We start from the raw sequence: 15527 nt of genomic DNA, 5'->3' as shown, positions 1-15527 counted from the left end.
CCATAACAGGATGGGTCCCCTTCCTCTTCTCACACCTCCTTTTATTTAATTACCACGGATTTCCTTCCCTGTAACATTGCTTCCAGCTCTCAGCCTACTCAGTGTACAAATGACAGATTCTTCTGGTTCAATCTGTGGTTGAGGGATGAGGAAAGCAGTTCCTCCAACAGTATTTAGACAAGAAGGATGGAAAAAATATTCCAAAGGAATAGTCAACTCATTAAATATTGATTAAAATAAAAATACCTTAATGGAATGCCCTGCACATAACATAGAGGGCATTAATGAACTTGTACCTTCGTGTTTAATCAAAAGTCTGAAAAAAATATATGTACCACATCTATATTATGACTAGTTCCAGGAGCAGCCCTCGTATCACACTATACTAGGAAGAGCGAAGCAATACAACACTGACTCCTTTGGCTACATTGTCTAAGAGAGCAAAGTTTATTACTCTTAATCTTCTTTTATATACACGTTCGAGAAGGTCCGAGACCAACTCTCGTTGGTCATTAAAGCAACACATCTACTATCATTGGTTAAGTGGAACACCACCCCTTGACTAAACAACACCTGCAGATTGTTGTCCTTTACCAAGGACTGTTTGGATTCTTTTGGATTATTTCTCATGCTTTCTCAGGTCAGACTGAGAAGCCTGTATGAGTTAGTTTCACACAGGCTCTGTTTCCTGCTTACTTTTTGCATTTAGCATCCATACCCTCCCCCAGAACAATTCTATGGCAGCAAATCCTCTGCCTGTGCTAACTTGCCCTCTTTAATCTTTGTTGGTCTCTGTGCTCATGCAAGAACAGAATACACCACCCAGATCAAACACAGGTATTAAATAGATATGCTAAAAAAAGAGAATCCACAGCAAAACTTAATTACTCTCCAGGGGAGGGAGACACCAGGGACTGTGGAATCCCTTCTTAGGACATTATTTTGCTTATTGTGCTGCAATATCTAGATCACTGTTTTGTATTTTTCTGCTCAATTATTTGACAAATTGTTTTACAGTCTCCTTTGATGTATGTATTCAGGCCAGCAACAGGACAGAGTTGGGAGAAGGGCATCTTCAAAAATGCTTAATGAAGATCAGAAGGGAATTGTCCCAGCTTATCATGCTTTCATTGTAAATAAAGGTGCTATTACAGCTGAGAGAGGAACTACACAGTCATAGCTCAAGAAGGCCATTATAGCTCTCAAATAATGGATTATGAACATACTTTTGTTTTAATCTCCCATCTTTCAGCCATAAACCAGAACAGTAAACCCTGAACCTCAGTACTCCCTGCCCATGGCAGGCAGCTGGAACTACATGATCTTAAAGGTCTAATGGAAAACCACTCAGACTATTCACTGAGTCCTCATGGAGGTATAGTGAACATTATTTATTTCTATCTTTTGCACACTTTTATAGGGTCCTACAGGGTTTGCAGGGCTTAACAAGCTACTATTGGTTAATATATATTGTTTTACATTCTTTTCCATGCACACAATGCCATTGTTTTTCTTGATTCTCACTGTTCTAGGAGAGTTTCAAGGACACTGTCCTTAGAATTGTCACCTGGATTGAAAGACGGGTTGTGCAGACAGGCTTTTACTAAAATATCATGTCCTTGTTCTGCTAAAATATTCTCTACAATTCCACTATTTGTTCAAGACTTCTACGGATACAGGATAACGTACAGCTTAAAACAACTATTCCTATTAATACCATAAGCAAAATTTGTCCCCTTTCTAGCATAAGAGACTTCAACCATTCAGTAATGTCCCAGTTGGCTAACCAACTTCCAATGGGGTCACTATCTTATTTCAGGGCATTTAACCCATTCTGTAGCTGTTTTAGTTGTTTGTGGATTAAAACTGCATGGTCAGTAAGGTTCAAAAAGCACATACCTTCATACTCCTCACAACCATGTCCTTGTGCCAAGAGCAAGAAATCAATTGCAGCTTTATTTTGCAATACGGCACGATGTACACTACTTATGTCAGCTGAAAGTTCACTTAACATGGTTGATGTCAAATTCAGTTCTTTCCTGGTCCAACAAACGAGCCTTTTAAGAGTTGATAAGCCTTTAGCAGCAGCTGCTCCTGGGGTAAAAAAGGAGGCCAGCCATACTATACCACGACCCCAAAAGTCTGGGTCCCTAACATCATCACATTGTAATTCATTCAGGCTTCACTTTGAATGTTTGATGTTTTTTACTTTACCAGATATATTCAGCAATTGGTGTAGATTTGGATGGAACAAAGTAAGTTTTCCAAAGTAACAGGGTCCTTCATGTGGGCTAGCAGAAATCCCATTCCATGCTCTATCTCCACAGATTAAAAATATTGCATTAGATAATTGCCTTGGTAATTGTCCTGTGAGATTACACTTTGAATAAAAGGCTTTACTTTCGGTGTTAGTGATAAGATCAACTATAGGGTTAACGTAGCCCAGTGTTGCATCACTTTGTTGGAGTGGCTTTTTTTTTGGGCTCAAACATTATCCATCCACCTGAGGTATTGGTGGAGCCTAACAAGTCCAGTTCTTCTGGGGGCCCTACGGTAACACTGAGAACATCAATAATTTTGGCTTGCCAACAAGCTTCAAGTTGTCTTGACGTCAAGCCAACAGTGCGATTACACTCTTGTAACATTGCCAATTGATTCAGTTGAGTTTCAATGCTAACTAAACCTTTAAATGCTTGAGGATCCCATTCTGGAACTCCTGTGAGACAGGTGCAGAAAGGATTTCCAAGTGTGGCTAGGCTTAAACACACTGATTTTTGTCCTGTTAAGTGCGCCAGTGTGACCCATATGTTCTGTCGCTTTTGAATGTTAGTTAGGCGACAGTTGGTCGGGACTATATACAACGTGATTACTATGAGTAGTTTGTTCCACACAAACAACACCATACTTTCAGAATCACAGTTAATCAGGCTTTTGTAACTTGCTGAATAATTTTCTTTAAGGTTAATATAATTCAAGTTTAAATGGACTTTCAAATGTGCTCACCTTAACTCTTGAAGGGGGGGATAATTTTACCTTATACTAATATCTTCTCTAAAATTATCAATAGTTTGCAAATAACAATTATCACACAAGCTAAACTTTTTGTCTTAAACTATTCTCTAACTACTTTTAACACATGTGCTCTGGTATTCATGCAATCTAAGCATGAAAGCAATTTGTCTAAATGGTAAAAAATACAGTTACAATTTTGCTTCTATATACACTCAGATGGAGTTTCTGTACTCTTTAGATCTTCTACAAAATTCTTCTCACAAACAGACTATGATTTATCGCGATTCAGTCTTGGAACATCCGCTGCTCCTGTGATGTCATTTGGCAGTCAGTCAGTGACTGACTGAGGGCATTGATGTATGGATGGTTATTCACATCCTTTGTGGCTGGTTTGGTCCATTGGCTAGGCACCCATAGCAGTCCAGTATCTGTGGAAACACAACTGTAACCTCACCCGTTAAACAGCAATGGGTTTGGTCCCTCCCAGGTACCTGTTTTTGCATTCTTATAATATAATTTAATTTCTGGGGTAGCTTGCATTTTTATCTGACTATTATGAATTACCACAGGGGGTTGCTCTAAATCTCCAACTAAACTGAGGAAATTTAGAGTAAATAGCACTTGTTGCAATCGAATGGCAGGGTCTGATTGTTCTGGTGTTTTATACTCTTTTAAGGTTCTATGGGCTCTTTCTGAAATGGCTTGTCCAGTTGACACATGGGGAATTCCAGTTACATGTTTAACTCCCCATTTTTGCAAGAACCAAGGCCCATTGTCTGTTTTCAGCTCTTTTGGCACTCCCATCACAGCAAAGCAAGCTATTAAATGTCAGATTACATGTATGCTTTGCTCTTCCACTTGTACAATGGCCCAAATAATTTTTGGAAAGGTATCTACTGTAACATGTACACATTTGAGGCGACCAAATTCAGGCACATGTGTTACATCCATTTGCCTGATCTCACAGGCTTCAAGACCTCTAGGGCTAACACCTAAGCCTAGACTGGTTCCATATTGGCTACATTGTGGACAGGATTTTACAATGCCTTGTGCATCTATTGAGCTGATATCAAATTGTCTCTTTAAGGCTTTTGTGGCTTGGTGAAAGAGAGCGTGACTCTCTCTTGCAGCTGCAAAAGAGTCTCTTGGTGCTGCAACAGCAGGACTGACAAGCTTATCAGCTCTTGCATTGCCTTTTCTGAGACCTAGCTCAGTTTGATCACTGCAGATGTGAATGATGCAACAAGATTCTTCTCTATCTTCAATAGCTCTCTTAATTTGCAAGAATAGTTGACACAGTCGCTTATTATTCGGTGGCTCAATGAGAGCATCTTCGATACATTGGACCACACCTACCACATATAATGAGTCTGATACAATGTTCAGCTTTCTGTCTTGTCAATGAGACAATGCCCATGAGACAGCTGTAAGTTCCAACATCTGCAGTGAGTCATGTGCATCTTCATCTATGGTATTGCTTTTCCAACTCAAACCTTCTCGCCATGTGCAGGCTGCTTTTTTCTGTGATTTCCCGCATCAGTATATACTGTAAGGCCTTCCACTGGTTGTTGCACTATTTTAGGCTGTTGCAAACACTGTTGCTTTCAGATGATCTGTAAACGTGCTAAGTTCTGGCTGTCTGTGGGACTATTAACATCAGAGGTGAATAACCAATCCAATGCAGTACTTGCAGCTTCAGACTTAATGCCATGTTCAGTAACTGTCTTTTTGGCTTGCTGCAGGATTTTCCAGTCATGCTGTTCATATTGTGGATTTTGCTGGTTATATAAAATGGGACAAGCTATTGCTCCTGCTGCTTGCCATTTCCCTTCAAGGATTGCATATCAAATGATGCCAGTCCATCTTTGGCTTGATTTTTGTTTCTTGGTCTCTTCTTCTAGGGTAGTGGAGTTAGAAGCTGAATAAGATTGTGGTGTTAACAGTGTCTCTAAAGGTGGAGCACATGGTTCAGGACATGTCATATCCTGTAGTTGCTGAACAGATTCTGCTTGCTGTCTCAGTGTTTGCTGTGGAGCTGCTTTCTCTTGATGACGCTGAGCTCCACTTGTACTTGATGACTGCTCAATACGAGCTTGCAGCACAAGTTATTCCATTTGTTGTTGCCACTCTAATAGATCTTTTTTCGATGCATCGTTACAATTTATTGGTTCTTCACCTGCCGGTGGTTGCCCGTCTTCTGAATGCATCAACACGTCATCGTCTGGGGGGAGAGAGACGTCTTGCGGCTTTCCCCAGTGAGCAGTAGATGGCAGTGACGGATAGATTTTCGGCTTGCACTCTGGGGTTCTTATTTCCGCTGACATTCGGGGCTCCGCCTGGCTGGGGCTGACGCAGTCTCCTTCCGGAGACATTTCTACATTCACATTCAGGGGGGTAATTTCCGGGCTGGGCTCCCCTGGTGTGGACCCACCCGCGCCGGTACTTTCCTGAATTTTTAAAAGTTCTGAGACCGAGCTACATTGCTTTCCTGTGAGCTCCTTTACCGGCCGAACGTGCCCAACTCCAAAGAAAGCGTCCAGAGGGCTGATTGACATGGCAGGAGGTAACTGCGACACGTCCTTCTTGGACCGAGTCATGGCTTGCAAGGCAGCGGCAGCGACCGTACGCTCCAGTTTCACGTCTCTTAAGGTATTTATTACAACTCCCCAGATCGGACTGAATGATAGAGTGTCTTTGCTTTTCCCCGTAATAGATTTTTCTTACAGCTGGTCTCCTGTATCTTTCAATTCTTCCACTGCAAAAAGCAGTGGCGGCACCTGCAGGCGCACGTGTTCTCTAGCCCATAAAACGAGCTTTTCAAGGTCCTTATCCTTGACTGCTTCCCCTCATTTAATGATAATGCTTTGAAGCAGTTTTCGTGCTGCTGCAAATTCAATTTCCATGCTAGCAGTCCTGGACAGGGGAAGGGTCCCGACTCCTTCTCCCTGAGTGCCGAAGCGTACCTGCCTTCAGTCTTCTTCCCAGGCTCCTCGGTCCCCGGCTTTCCCCAGCTTAGGTCCGCTTCCACGTCTACCCGCCGTGCAAACCTGCCAACCCAGCTCCGATCCACTTCCACATCTATCTGCCGTTCAAATCCGCTCCGCCGGCCCCGGTCTGCTTCCACGTCTATCCGCCGTGCGGACCTGCCGAGCTGGTACCCTTTGCCTGCAAAGGGTCCCTGTTCAGAGCGCCAGGTAATGGAAAACCGCTCAGACTATTCACTGAGTCCTCATAGAGGTATAGTGAACATCATTTATTTCTATCTTTTGCACACTTTTATAGGGTCCTACAGGGTTTGCAGGGCTTAACAAGCTACTATTGGTTAATATATATTGTTTTACATTCTTTTCCATGCACACAATGCCATTGTTTTTCTTGATTCTTGCTGTTCCAGGAGAGTTTCAAAGACACTGCCCTTAGAATTGTTGCCTGGATTGAAAGCCGGGTTGTGCAGACAGGCTTTTACTGTCATGTAAAACTTATCATGTCATGTTTTACTTATCATGTCCTTGTTCTGCTAAAATATTCTCTACAAAGCTCCCTTCCGACCCAAACCATTCTGAGACTCTCTGACAGTCTGTTTGCCTCCTGCAATTACTTTGTTGCCCTTAAGCCAATTTCCAGCAGAAAAATTCCAGCAGTCCCCAACCCACAACCACGGTTACAGCTGGATTGCAGCTTCCCAAGCTGAGGCAGCTTTGGTTGAACATGTGACATATCCTAAATTCCTCCTCTATCAAGGTGGTCCTGCAGGTAGGGCTGTTACAGGAATAAATTTTCCCACCAGCTGTTTTCTTCTTAATAAGGGGGGTGGTGGTATGTGGGGGCTCCTGAGCCAAGGGCAGTAATGATGTGGAAGGAAGGTTTTCCCCCATATAAGAGAAGGAAAAAATCTTTTTCCATAGTTCTTTACACCACCATTTCACTGTACACCAGTTATATGTATCCAGTTGGCCTGTTGGCCATCCCCCACCTTTTTTACCTTCTCTAGAAAGTTCTCCCCTGTGTCCCCATTGGCACCAGTTTGCTGCAGTCCTCCGCCCCTGTTATCCCATTGGTTCTCCCACTCCCTGACCCCGCCTATGTGCCATTTTACCCCGTTCTTATTGGACCCTGACCTGCAGATCCACCCCCTCAAACCCATATATAACCCTGGACCCTCCATTGTTCCCTGTCTTTGTTCCTGGACCCCTTCAGTGTGCGGCTGTGATAAACCCCACTGAAACGCCGTACAAAAACCCTTCCCAACTCTCCACTGTTGATCATCTATTCATGGTGTGCTTGTGAGTGTGTGAGTGTGATTGCAGCCTGCCCAGATGCTTTCCTCTTTGGAGTCACTTTCGGGAAGTCACTTTACCATTGCACCCGACGCTACAGTGGTGGGTGTAATATATGTATATATGTATGTGTGTGTATCTATTTTTTTTTCCAGGGCTGCTGTTTTCTATTAAGAGGAACATCACAAAGCTGTGCCATTTCCTAATTAATAATAGGATAATTATTATCTACACAGGCCAAGTGTTACTTAAAAAATACTTTTATATTTTAGAGCAGAATTCACTTTGTGATTCACTAACATAGTTTATATACAAAAGGTCATGTAGAGTGGGACAAGTGAAATACAGAATGTTGTTGTCCAGAAAACAGTGGTTCTTTTATAGAATCATGAGATGGGTTGGAAGGGACTGTCGCTAATGGACACAAAGTAGAGAGCGAGGGTCCTTAGCGCACACAGCAGCCGAGGTTTATTTCAGGAGGCAAAGGCCTTTATTTTGGGGTTTTCAACCCTTTTTATAAAGTGTTCTGATACAGGTTAACCAGATTGTTACAAGGAACAACACCTCCCTTATCCCACTGATGGGACAAGAGAAAAACACTCTCAGATTATCTGTGTCATTATTTTGAGAAACCAAAACCTTATTTACACAACAGTCCTTGAGAGAGAAAAAGTTTCCCAAAAGACTTTACCTTGGGAACACAAATCAGCCTGAGAGCCTGAAACTCTTTCAGGTTCAGAAAATCATGTCCACAAGGGACATTAAAGATCATCTCATTCTACCCGTCTTCTCCTATTCCAGGTTTCTCCAAGCCCCATCCAACCTGGCTTTGGACAATTCCAGGGATGGAAGGGATGTAGGAATGGGATATAATCACTTAGACTCACTTGTAAAGGGGAACGTGTGCAGCAGAGAAATACCTGAAAAGCATTGGCCTGGTTTTTGGTACATAAGCAGCAAGTTAAAATGACCCCAAAACATCCAAATATAATAAACTGTCTGAAGAAAAACATTCATTAAATCAAACAAAAAGCAAGTAAAACATACATATAGAAAAAAAAAGTAAATCTTGCATTCACTTGTGTAGTCTGACTCCTTTCAGAGGCAAAGCTGCCAGAAGGAGCTTAAATCCAAATTCCATATTGATGTAAAAAAGGATCACACCTGCAGCAGCCATGGAATAGGGGCTGCCAGATCCTCAGCTCCTGGACAGGACTTGCCCACCACAGGTGCTATATAACTCAGGTGGGTCTGGGAGTCTCCAAATGCCTGAAAATGAGATAGACAAAACACAGAGCTGACCTACACATATTACAGGAGTTAGAGTGATTTCCCCTCCTCTGTACGGATACATCACTGTATTCAACCATGACATAAAAGAAAAAAGTTTGCTTTCCTTCCTCTTAAAAAGGGAAATAGCAATACCCTAAAATCATATTGCTTCCAGCAGCTTCCCAAGCACGCTGTTTTCATCAACTAAAGTAATGTCCAACAATTGCAATTGAAAGCAGATTTTCCTACACTGTAAAAAAAATTATTTTATTAGAAAATATCAGGTCTTAGATAATTTTATTTAGCCAACACTCATCCCTGCATAGTGAAAGAAAATGGGGTATCCAGATAGAAAAATGTGAGTTGTTTAGATGCCCAGGCTCACAGCATCCCCAGCAGCTCTGGGTGTTTCCAAACAACATCAGACTCTGCCTTCTCTTTTTCCTTGACATACAGCCAGCATTTTCCAGTTTGATAGGAATCACCAGGGAGCTGCTCTGGAAGGAGGAGATGGTAGGTATAATTATTGAACTGGTAATCAGGATTTTCCTGGTTTACTCTGTGAACAGAGTCACAACTCCAGTGGGTTTTCTGCCAGCATGGAAACCTCTAGCCGCATTCCTAGAGAAGGGCCCAAAAGGAGACAGGTGAAAATGAGATCAGATTTGGATTGAACATTTAGTGCTATATTCTACATGTACAAGGCTCACAGGAAAAAAGATGATGCAGAATATTTTATATATATATGGGGGGTGTGTGTGTGTGTGTGTGGGTGTGTGTGTGTGTGAAATACATATGTTATATATATTATATTATGCAATACAGATATGCAATATAGGAAAGGTCACTTCTCCTTCCATCTCTGAACTTTCATTTTCTTCCTCTGTATTTTTGATCTGTAAACACAGACTCTTGGCAAGTTCTCTGGCTCTTTCTTAGGGAAAGAGGAAATCTGTCCAACTGTTTGACAAACAAAGCATCCTGATAACACTTTGTAATTAGTATGTAAGAATTTCTCCACCTATAATCTCTGGTGTGACCATACTCAATAGAACAGGTTTGTTTTGCTTTTAAATAATCAAAATCCTGGGTTATTTCTGTAATTTTTCCCTATGATTTTTGCTGTCCTAATTTAATTTAACCTGGTTACCCTGTCTATAGCATGTAAATGTCCTTATTTGTCATTCCCCTTACAAACTGCTTTCTGGTCTGTGGGTTTCAAGTCTATTCTTAATAGACAGAAAAGGGAATTATTATTATTATTTTTAGGCATAGAGAAAGGGAAACAATCAAGATAATGAAGCCCTGGAAAAATCTCTGGAAGTGAGGTGATAATTCAAATCACTTTGAGGCTAAACAAGCCACATGAGGCAGATTTGGTGGAACAATTTTGTGAATGTCTGACTTTCACAGGAGTTCAAGCAGGAGACATTCCCAGCTCAGGACCTAAAACCTGGCTAATCTTTATGGCCCCTTGGCAGAGTGCAGAGCACCAGGGCCCTCCTGCTCTGGAGCCAGGAGCAGCACTCCTGTAGCACGAGATGTCCCTTATCATCTTGTGTTCAATGAGCTAGAGACCAGGCAGTGTGGAGGCAGGTTACACCACCACAGCACAGGTTCAAATTGTCTAGATATGGTCATGAGCAGGTGTGGACAGATCTTGCTTCTTCCCTCATAGCCTTTGTTTCTTATTTTTAAAACCTTAGGGCTGCACAGGAATGTCAAGTCTCCAGGTCATGGGACCATGTGAATACCCTGGACTTTGAACTCAGATTAACTCCCTACTGAATGAAAACGTGTAAAATGCTTCCAGCAAAGACTATTTTGCACCAGACTGTACTAAGAAATGCAACAGAATTTCAACACTTACATTTCAGAGGCACAGAAGAGAAGAACCATCCTTGTCCAGAGTGCAGCATTTTGGGGAAGGCTCCAGAGTGCCTCCCCCATACAACAGCAACAATTATATCAGCCTATGGAAGTATGCTGGTTATGGTTTAGTTTGGGGAATAAAACATCCTGATTCCATATAATGATGCATGAGCTTCTGTCTAATTAATGCACACAGTTTTGCTTCCAAAAGCAAATCTTCAGAAGTCCCAAAATCACACATTTAAATCAGTAAAATCATGTCCAAGCTGACCATGTTGGGATAGATCACAATTTCTGCATGCTTTTTAGCCTGGAGAGATACAAGAGTTTATCTAATATTTGGATAAAGAAAAAGAAAATCCCAGCCCTGATCATTAGGATATTTTTCCCTAGGAGCAGAATATATGGCTTGGACCCTGGCTCACCTCCTGTTTCCTTGTGGTTTTCACTGGATAAAGCATTCCTCTCCACTTCCTCCTGTGAACATTTGTACCCTGTTGTGGGGCACTAATCAGTATCTCCTGCCCTCTGCCCCAGAGAGGCATTTTAGCAAAAAGTGAATTAATTTCTTAAAGTCATAATTAGATATGATAAGATAGAGATTGAGAGATAGAGATAGAGACATAGATAGATAGATAGATAGATAGATAGATAGATAGATAGATAGATAGATATTGATAGAGACAGAGATGATAGAGATAAACATGGATCTGTTAACCCTTGTTTTGACTTCCTAGGGATCCATGAGACACTATCTCTTGTATCAGAATGGTGGCTCATGTAGAGGGACAGCACTGGCAAAGGAGCCAAAGGCTGATGCTGCACATCCAGAAATGCACTTCGGTTGTGGGAAAACTCTTCCAATTAATCCATCCAATGGGGTAGTTTGGGATTTGACTTCCATCCTTGTAAGGATGTGACACTGTTGATTAAGGAGGTTGAAAATCTGAAGGGTTTTGATCAGGGCAAAGCACCAACCAAAGAAAGAGAGGCAAGTTTCAGAGGGAGATGTAAAATTTTCAGTGCCTCTTGTGGAAAGCCTCTAGAGGCACTTAAACGGAGTTCGAGAAGCAATTGCTCCAGCAGAAAACGACGCACATCCCTGAGGTGCGACATTGCCATCATGTGGCCATCCTAACTCTGCAGGGACGCCAGCAGGGACGGGAGGAATCGGAACATTATCCCAGATTTGCAGCTTTTTCAATTGTCTTCAGCACTAAGAGCCTACACGAGAACTGGTGAGGGGGTGACACCCTCTCCTGACATCCCTCTCCAACGAAAAACACTCGTTTCTCCAGACCTGCCCTCCTTTATGCCAGGGAGAAGAAGCATTTTCTATTTCCCAAGGCACAGCACTCTATGCCAGGGTGACATTGCACTGCACAGAATAGAGTACAACTGACCATCCAAAATGAACAGAAACACCAGAAATGCCAAATGGAACATTCCTGATGTCAGGAAGCCAGTCTTCAGGAGTAATCTGAATGAGAATAGCACAATGGCCCGGATCAGGAAGGAAATAGAGCAAATATATATGTGAACATATATGAAGACAATATACAGAAGTTAGTATAGAGTCAGGAGTGGAAAGCAAAGGAAGTTAACCAAATGATGAATTTAAGGAAAAAAAAAAATATACTGACAGAGCACAAAACATGGTGGAATGCAGAAGTGAGCGGTGATAAAATATGCAGATGACAATGTTTTACAGTGGAGCAGCAACAGAATTAAACACAAACCAGGAATGATGAGGGGCAATGAGAGCAGCAAAGACAAATAATTTCATGCTTGAGCGAAAAGCTGTTCATCCACACAAAATTTATGCTTGCCCTCCTCTGGCACCATGGTACAAAGCATGATTTAGCTTACTTGCAGAATGGCCCACTGTTTCCTGGAATTACAGCCTCAGGGAGGGGGACACAAACTTCGTAAGAAAGAGAAAACCTTGATGCAGAAATATAACAGGAGTTTTCTGTCCAGCTGGCACACCAGGCAGATAAACACACAAATAATTTGTAAAGAAACTCCTTAGAACAACCAGATTTCAGCTATAACAATATTATAGCAAAATTTCACTAATAAAAAAGGGCAATGGTATCACTTGAGAAATTAAACAAAATATTGACAGGCACAGAACAGCAGCTCAGCTCCCACAGTTGCCCAGCCCTGCAAAGGCAAATTCTGTTTGTGTTCCTGTTTCCCAGCAACTGGCACCTGGAAACACCTAAAAGAACCTGCCTGCTGCCACCATCTCATCTGAGGCCAAACCCCTGCACTGGGAAAGATTCTTCTGCACTGAAACCAGGGAGGAACCTTCTTCTGCACTACAGAATTTGCAAAGAAAAATTGCAAGAGCCTGTTGCCCTGAAAACTCAGCTTCTGAGCTTGCTGACATAGTTTTCTAAGACTTTCCCAGGACAGTAACTGTAAACATAGAGATAGGTATATATTCCTTCTGTTACACGTCTTGTGATGGACATCTCTCATGGCCAGTGGAGTGGGAAAGTGTTATCCTGACCACCCAATCCCTGGCCATGGTCAGAAACCTATAAATCCTGGGAGGAAAAATGAACTTTCTCTTTCCTTTCACCAAACCTCGAGCTTTGTCCGTGTCATCTATTCAGCGCCAGCGGCAACGAGAGCCCTAAAGTGGTAACTTAAAAAGCTGCTTAAGGAAATCAGATAAATATTTGCTATTACCCTGAGCTGGATCTGCTGACATGGTAATTACACCTTTTTAAGTTCTTTTTTTTATGGTGTTTGCATGTTTTTTTGACAGATTGAATCATCGATCGCCTGTAACAATCCTGGAAAGTGTGGCTGTTTCTATTGTGCAGTTTCTCCTCTCTAGGGTAAAAGAGAAATTTTTACTCATTTTTTTTGGCAAAAAGGCTAATTTGTGAATAATGCCCCGAGGCTCCAAGAGTTTTGTTCTCTTTGTCTTCAGTCAATTTTCCATATGCTGCTGCAAGTTTCAGTAGCTTTTTGAAGAGACTGTTCACTATTATTTATGTAGTGCAAAACAAAATGAAGGTTTGAATTAAAATATTACTTCTCTTTTTCATTTAGGACTGTCAGCTCTATAGCACCTAAACTGGGAATTTTTTTAATACAATATGAGTACAGGAAAGAAAAGTTTTCCAAGAATTACTGACACACCAGGGCACTGTGGTAATGACCTGCATAGGGCTGAGGCAGACCCATGTGTGTGCCTACCACATATGGATGGGGGAAGAAGCCAGAGTCCCATATAAGTAATTCCACAGGGTCTTTGGCTTCCCACACAGGCCCCCAAAGAGACTCTCCAAAACCTCTTGTATGAGCTGAAGAGCTTCTTGAGCAGAGTCCTTCAAAAAGGCCACATCACAAACTGCAGTACCCAAGGCAAGCATCCCGAGGCTGTGCTGTTCAAGCCTGGGTGAAGCCACAGCCACCTGTGCAAGCACCAGCTGCATCACCTTCTACTCCAATTTCTCATCCTGCAATGAACGTTAACTCTGCTGCATGAGGAAAATGTTCAGTTTCCGGCTGAAGTATCTCACCTCTACTTCTCTTAGCCCTATCTCTGCAGGGACAGTCCGCCTGGGACCCTGAGGAACCTCTGCACCCTCTGGCCCTGGGTGATCCTGCATAAGCTGCCCGAAGGGGCAGGGCCATACATGCTCTGCCACTTTTTTTGTGTGGCATCATAGGGGCAACCCCTCATCACCCAGCTCGCCAGCAGGTACACAAAACTGACATCAAATTAACCTAACAGGGATTAAAACATATTTTAGAACGGCCTTTCCCCAGAGAATGCAAGGGAACTCAGTTGGACGGCAGAATTTAAAGGCTTTTTCCTCTCTCAGACCAGCCTCTCAAGAGCCTTTTCAAGCCATGGAAGGCAGTCTCCTTCCTCTGATGTCTTCAAGCCAGGGAGGGCTATTCCCAGGTACATTTCTGCCCTTTGAGAGGTAACAGCTGTATCCCAGACTCAGAAATATAAGGCATTTAAAAATGCCAAAGGACTAATTCAGTAGAAGTCCTCATTCTGAAGAATGAGGCACACATCTGTGCTGAGGATGGCACAGACCCATCTGCTTTTTGGTGTGAAACTGAGATCACAGATGGCAAAAAAACCCCAATAAAGTCCCCTCCTGCCAAATTTAACCAATGGAATAACTGGGGGTCTCAAATAATGGATTATGAACATATTTTTGTTTTAATTCTCTACCTTAAAAGCCAGAGTAGTAAACCCTGAACCTCAGTACTCTCGGCCCACAGCAGGCAGTTGGAACTACATGACGTTTAAGGTCCCTTTCAATCCAAATCATTCTGAGACTCTCTGACAGTCTATTTACCTCCTGCAATTACTTTGTTGCCCTTAAGCCAATTTCCAGCAGAAAAATTCCAGCAGTCCCCAACCCACAACCACGGTTACAGCTGGATTGCAGCTTCCCAAGCTGAGGCAGCTTTGGTGGAACATGTGACATATCCTAAATTCCTCCTCTATCAAGAAGGTGTGTGGTCCTGCAGGTAGCGCTGTTACAGGAATAAATTTTCCCACCAGCTGTTTTCTTCTTAGTAAGGGCAACAGTGGTGGTGTGTTTATATATGGTGTTTACATATTTATATATGTGTGTGTGTCTGGTTTGTTTTTTTTCCCGGGGCTGCTGTTTTCTATTAAAAGGAACCTCACAAAGCTGTGCCATTTCCTAATTAATAATAGGATAATTATTATCTACACAGGCCAAGTGTAACTTAAAAAAAAATAATGATCAGGCTGTGGCTATTTTTTAACTCTCAAGGTCACTAGGTGCTGTTGGAGTAGGGGCTCCCTGTGCAGCCTCGCAGGACACACCGTCTGACTTCACTTCGATCCCACACAGGGTCCTGTCCAGCCTGGTGCTGTCCTGGGGAAGGACAGAGGGACCCAGACAAGCTTGGGAAGTGGCTCAGGGGAATCTCATGAAATTTAACAAGACTAAGTCCTGGTGCTGCACCTGGGTTGGGACAACCCCTGGGGTCAATCCTGGCTGAAGGTGAGCAGACGGAGCAATCCTGGGTGAAGGACTTGAGAGTGCTGGTGGATGAGAGATGGACCTGCCCCATGCC

General features: G+C 42.6%; 1 protein-coding gene and 2 long non-coding RNA genes across 4 annotated transcripts; 2 read left to right on the top strand and 1 right to left on the bottom strand.

Moving 5' to 3' along the window:
• Nucleotides 1–1376: 1376 nt before the first annotated feature.
• LOC147651464 (uncharacterized) lies at nt 1377–6756 on the bottom strand. The gene is made up of 2 exons (XR_015274068.1): nt 4044–6756; nt 1377–3967 (listed from the first exon to the last, which is right to left on the bottom strand). It is a non-coding gene; the product is annotated as an uncharacterized LOC147651464 (long non-coding RNA).
• Nucleotides 5522–10594, top strand: LOC147651463 (uncharacterized). Of its 2 annotated transcripts, XR_015274059.1 has the most exons (3): nt 5522–5661; nt 5986–6206; nt 10268–10594. It is a non-coding gene; the product is annotated as an uncharacterized LOC147651463 (long non-coding RNA). The 2 variants fall into 2 exon arrangements; XR_015274060.1 differs by lacking the exon at nt 5986–6206 and having other exon boundaries at nt 5526–5661.
• Nucleotides 10595–13508: 2914 nt separating this feature from the next.
• On the top strand, nt 13509–14535 carry APOBEC4 (apolipoprotein B mRNA editing enzyme catalytic polypeptide like 4). The gene is given in 5 exon segments (XM_086842717.1): nt 13509–13716; nt 13719–13851; nt 13853–13968; nt 13971–14109; nt 14111–14535. Coding segments are annotated over 5 exon segments (831 nt in total). The 5' UTR covers nt 13509–13607; the 3' UTR covers nt 14445–14535.
• The last annotated feature ends 992 nt before the right edge of the window (nt 14536–15527 follow it).

Source organism: Cyanistes caeruleus, chromosome 9, assembly GCF_971803275.1.
Source record: "Cyanistes caeruleus chromosome 9, bCyaCae1.hap1.1, whole genome shotgun sequence".
Lineage (NCBI taxonomy): Eukaryota > Metazoa > Chordata > Aves > Passeriformes > Paridae > Cyanistes > Cyanistes caeruleus.
The sequence above is the reverse complement of the archived record's forward strand: the minus strand, read 5'-3'. Positions and strand labels throughout refer to the sequence as shown.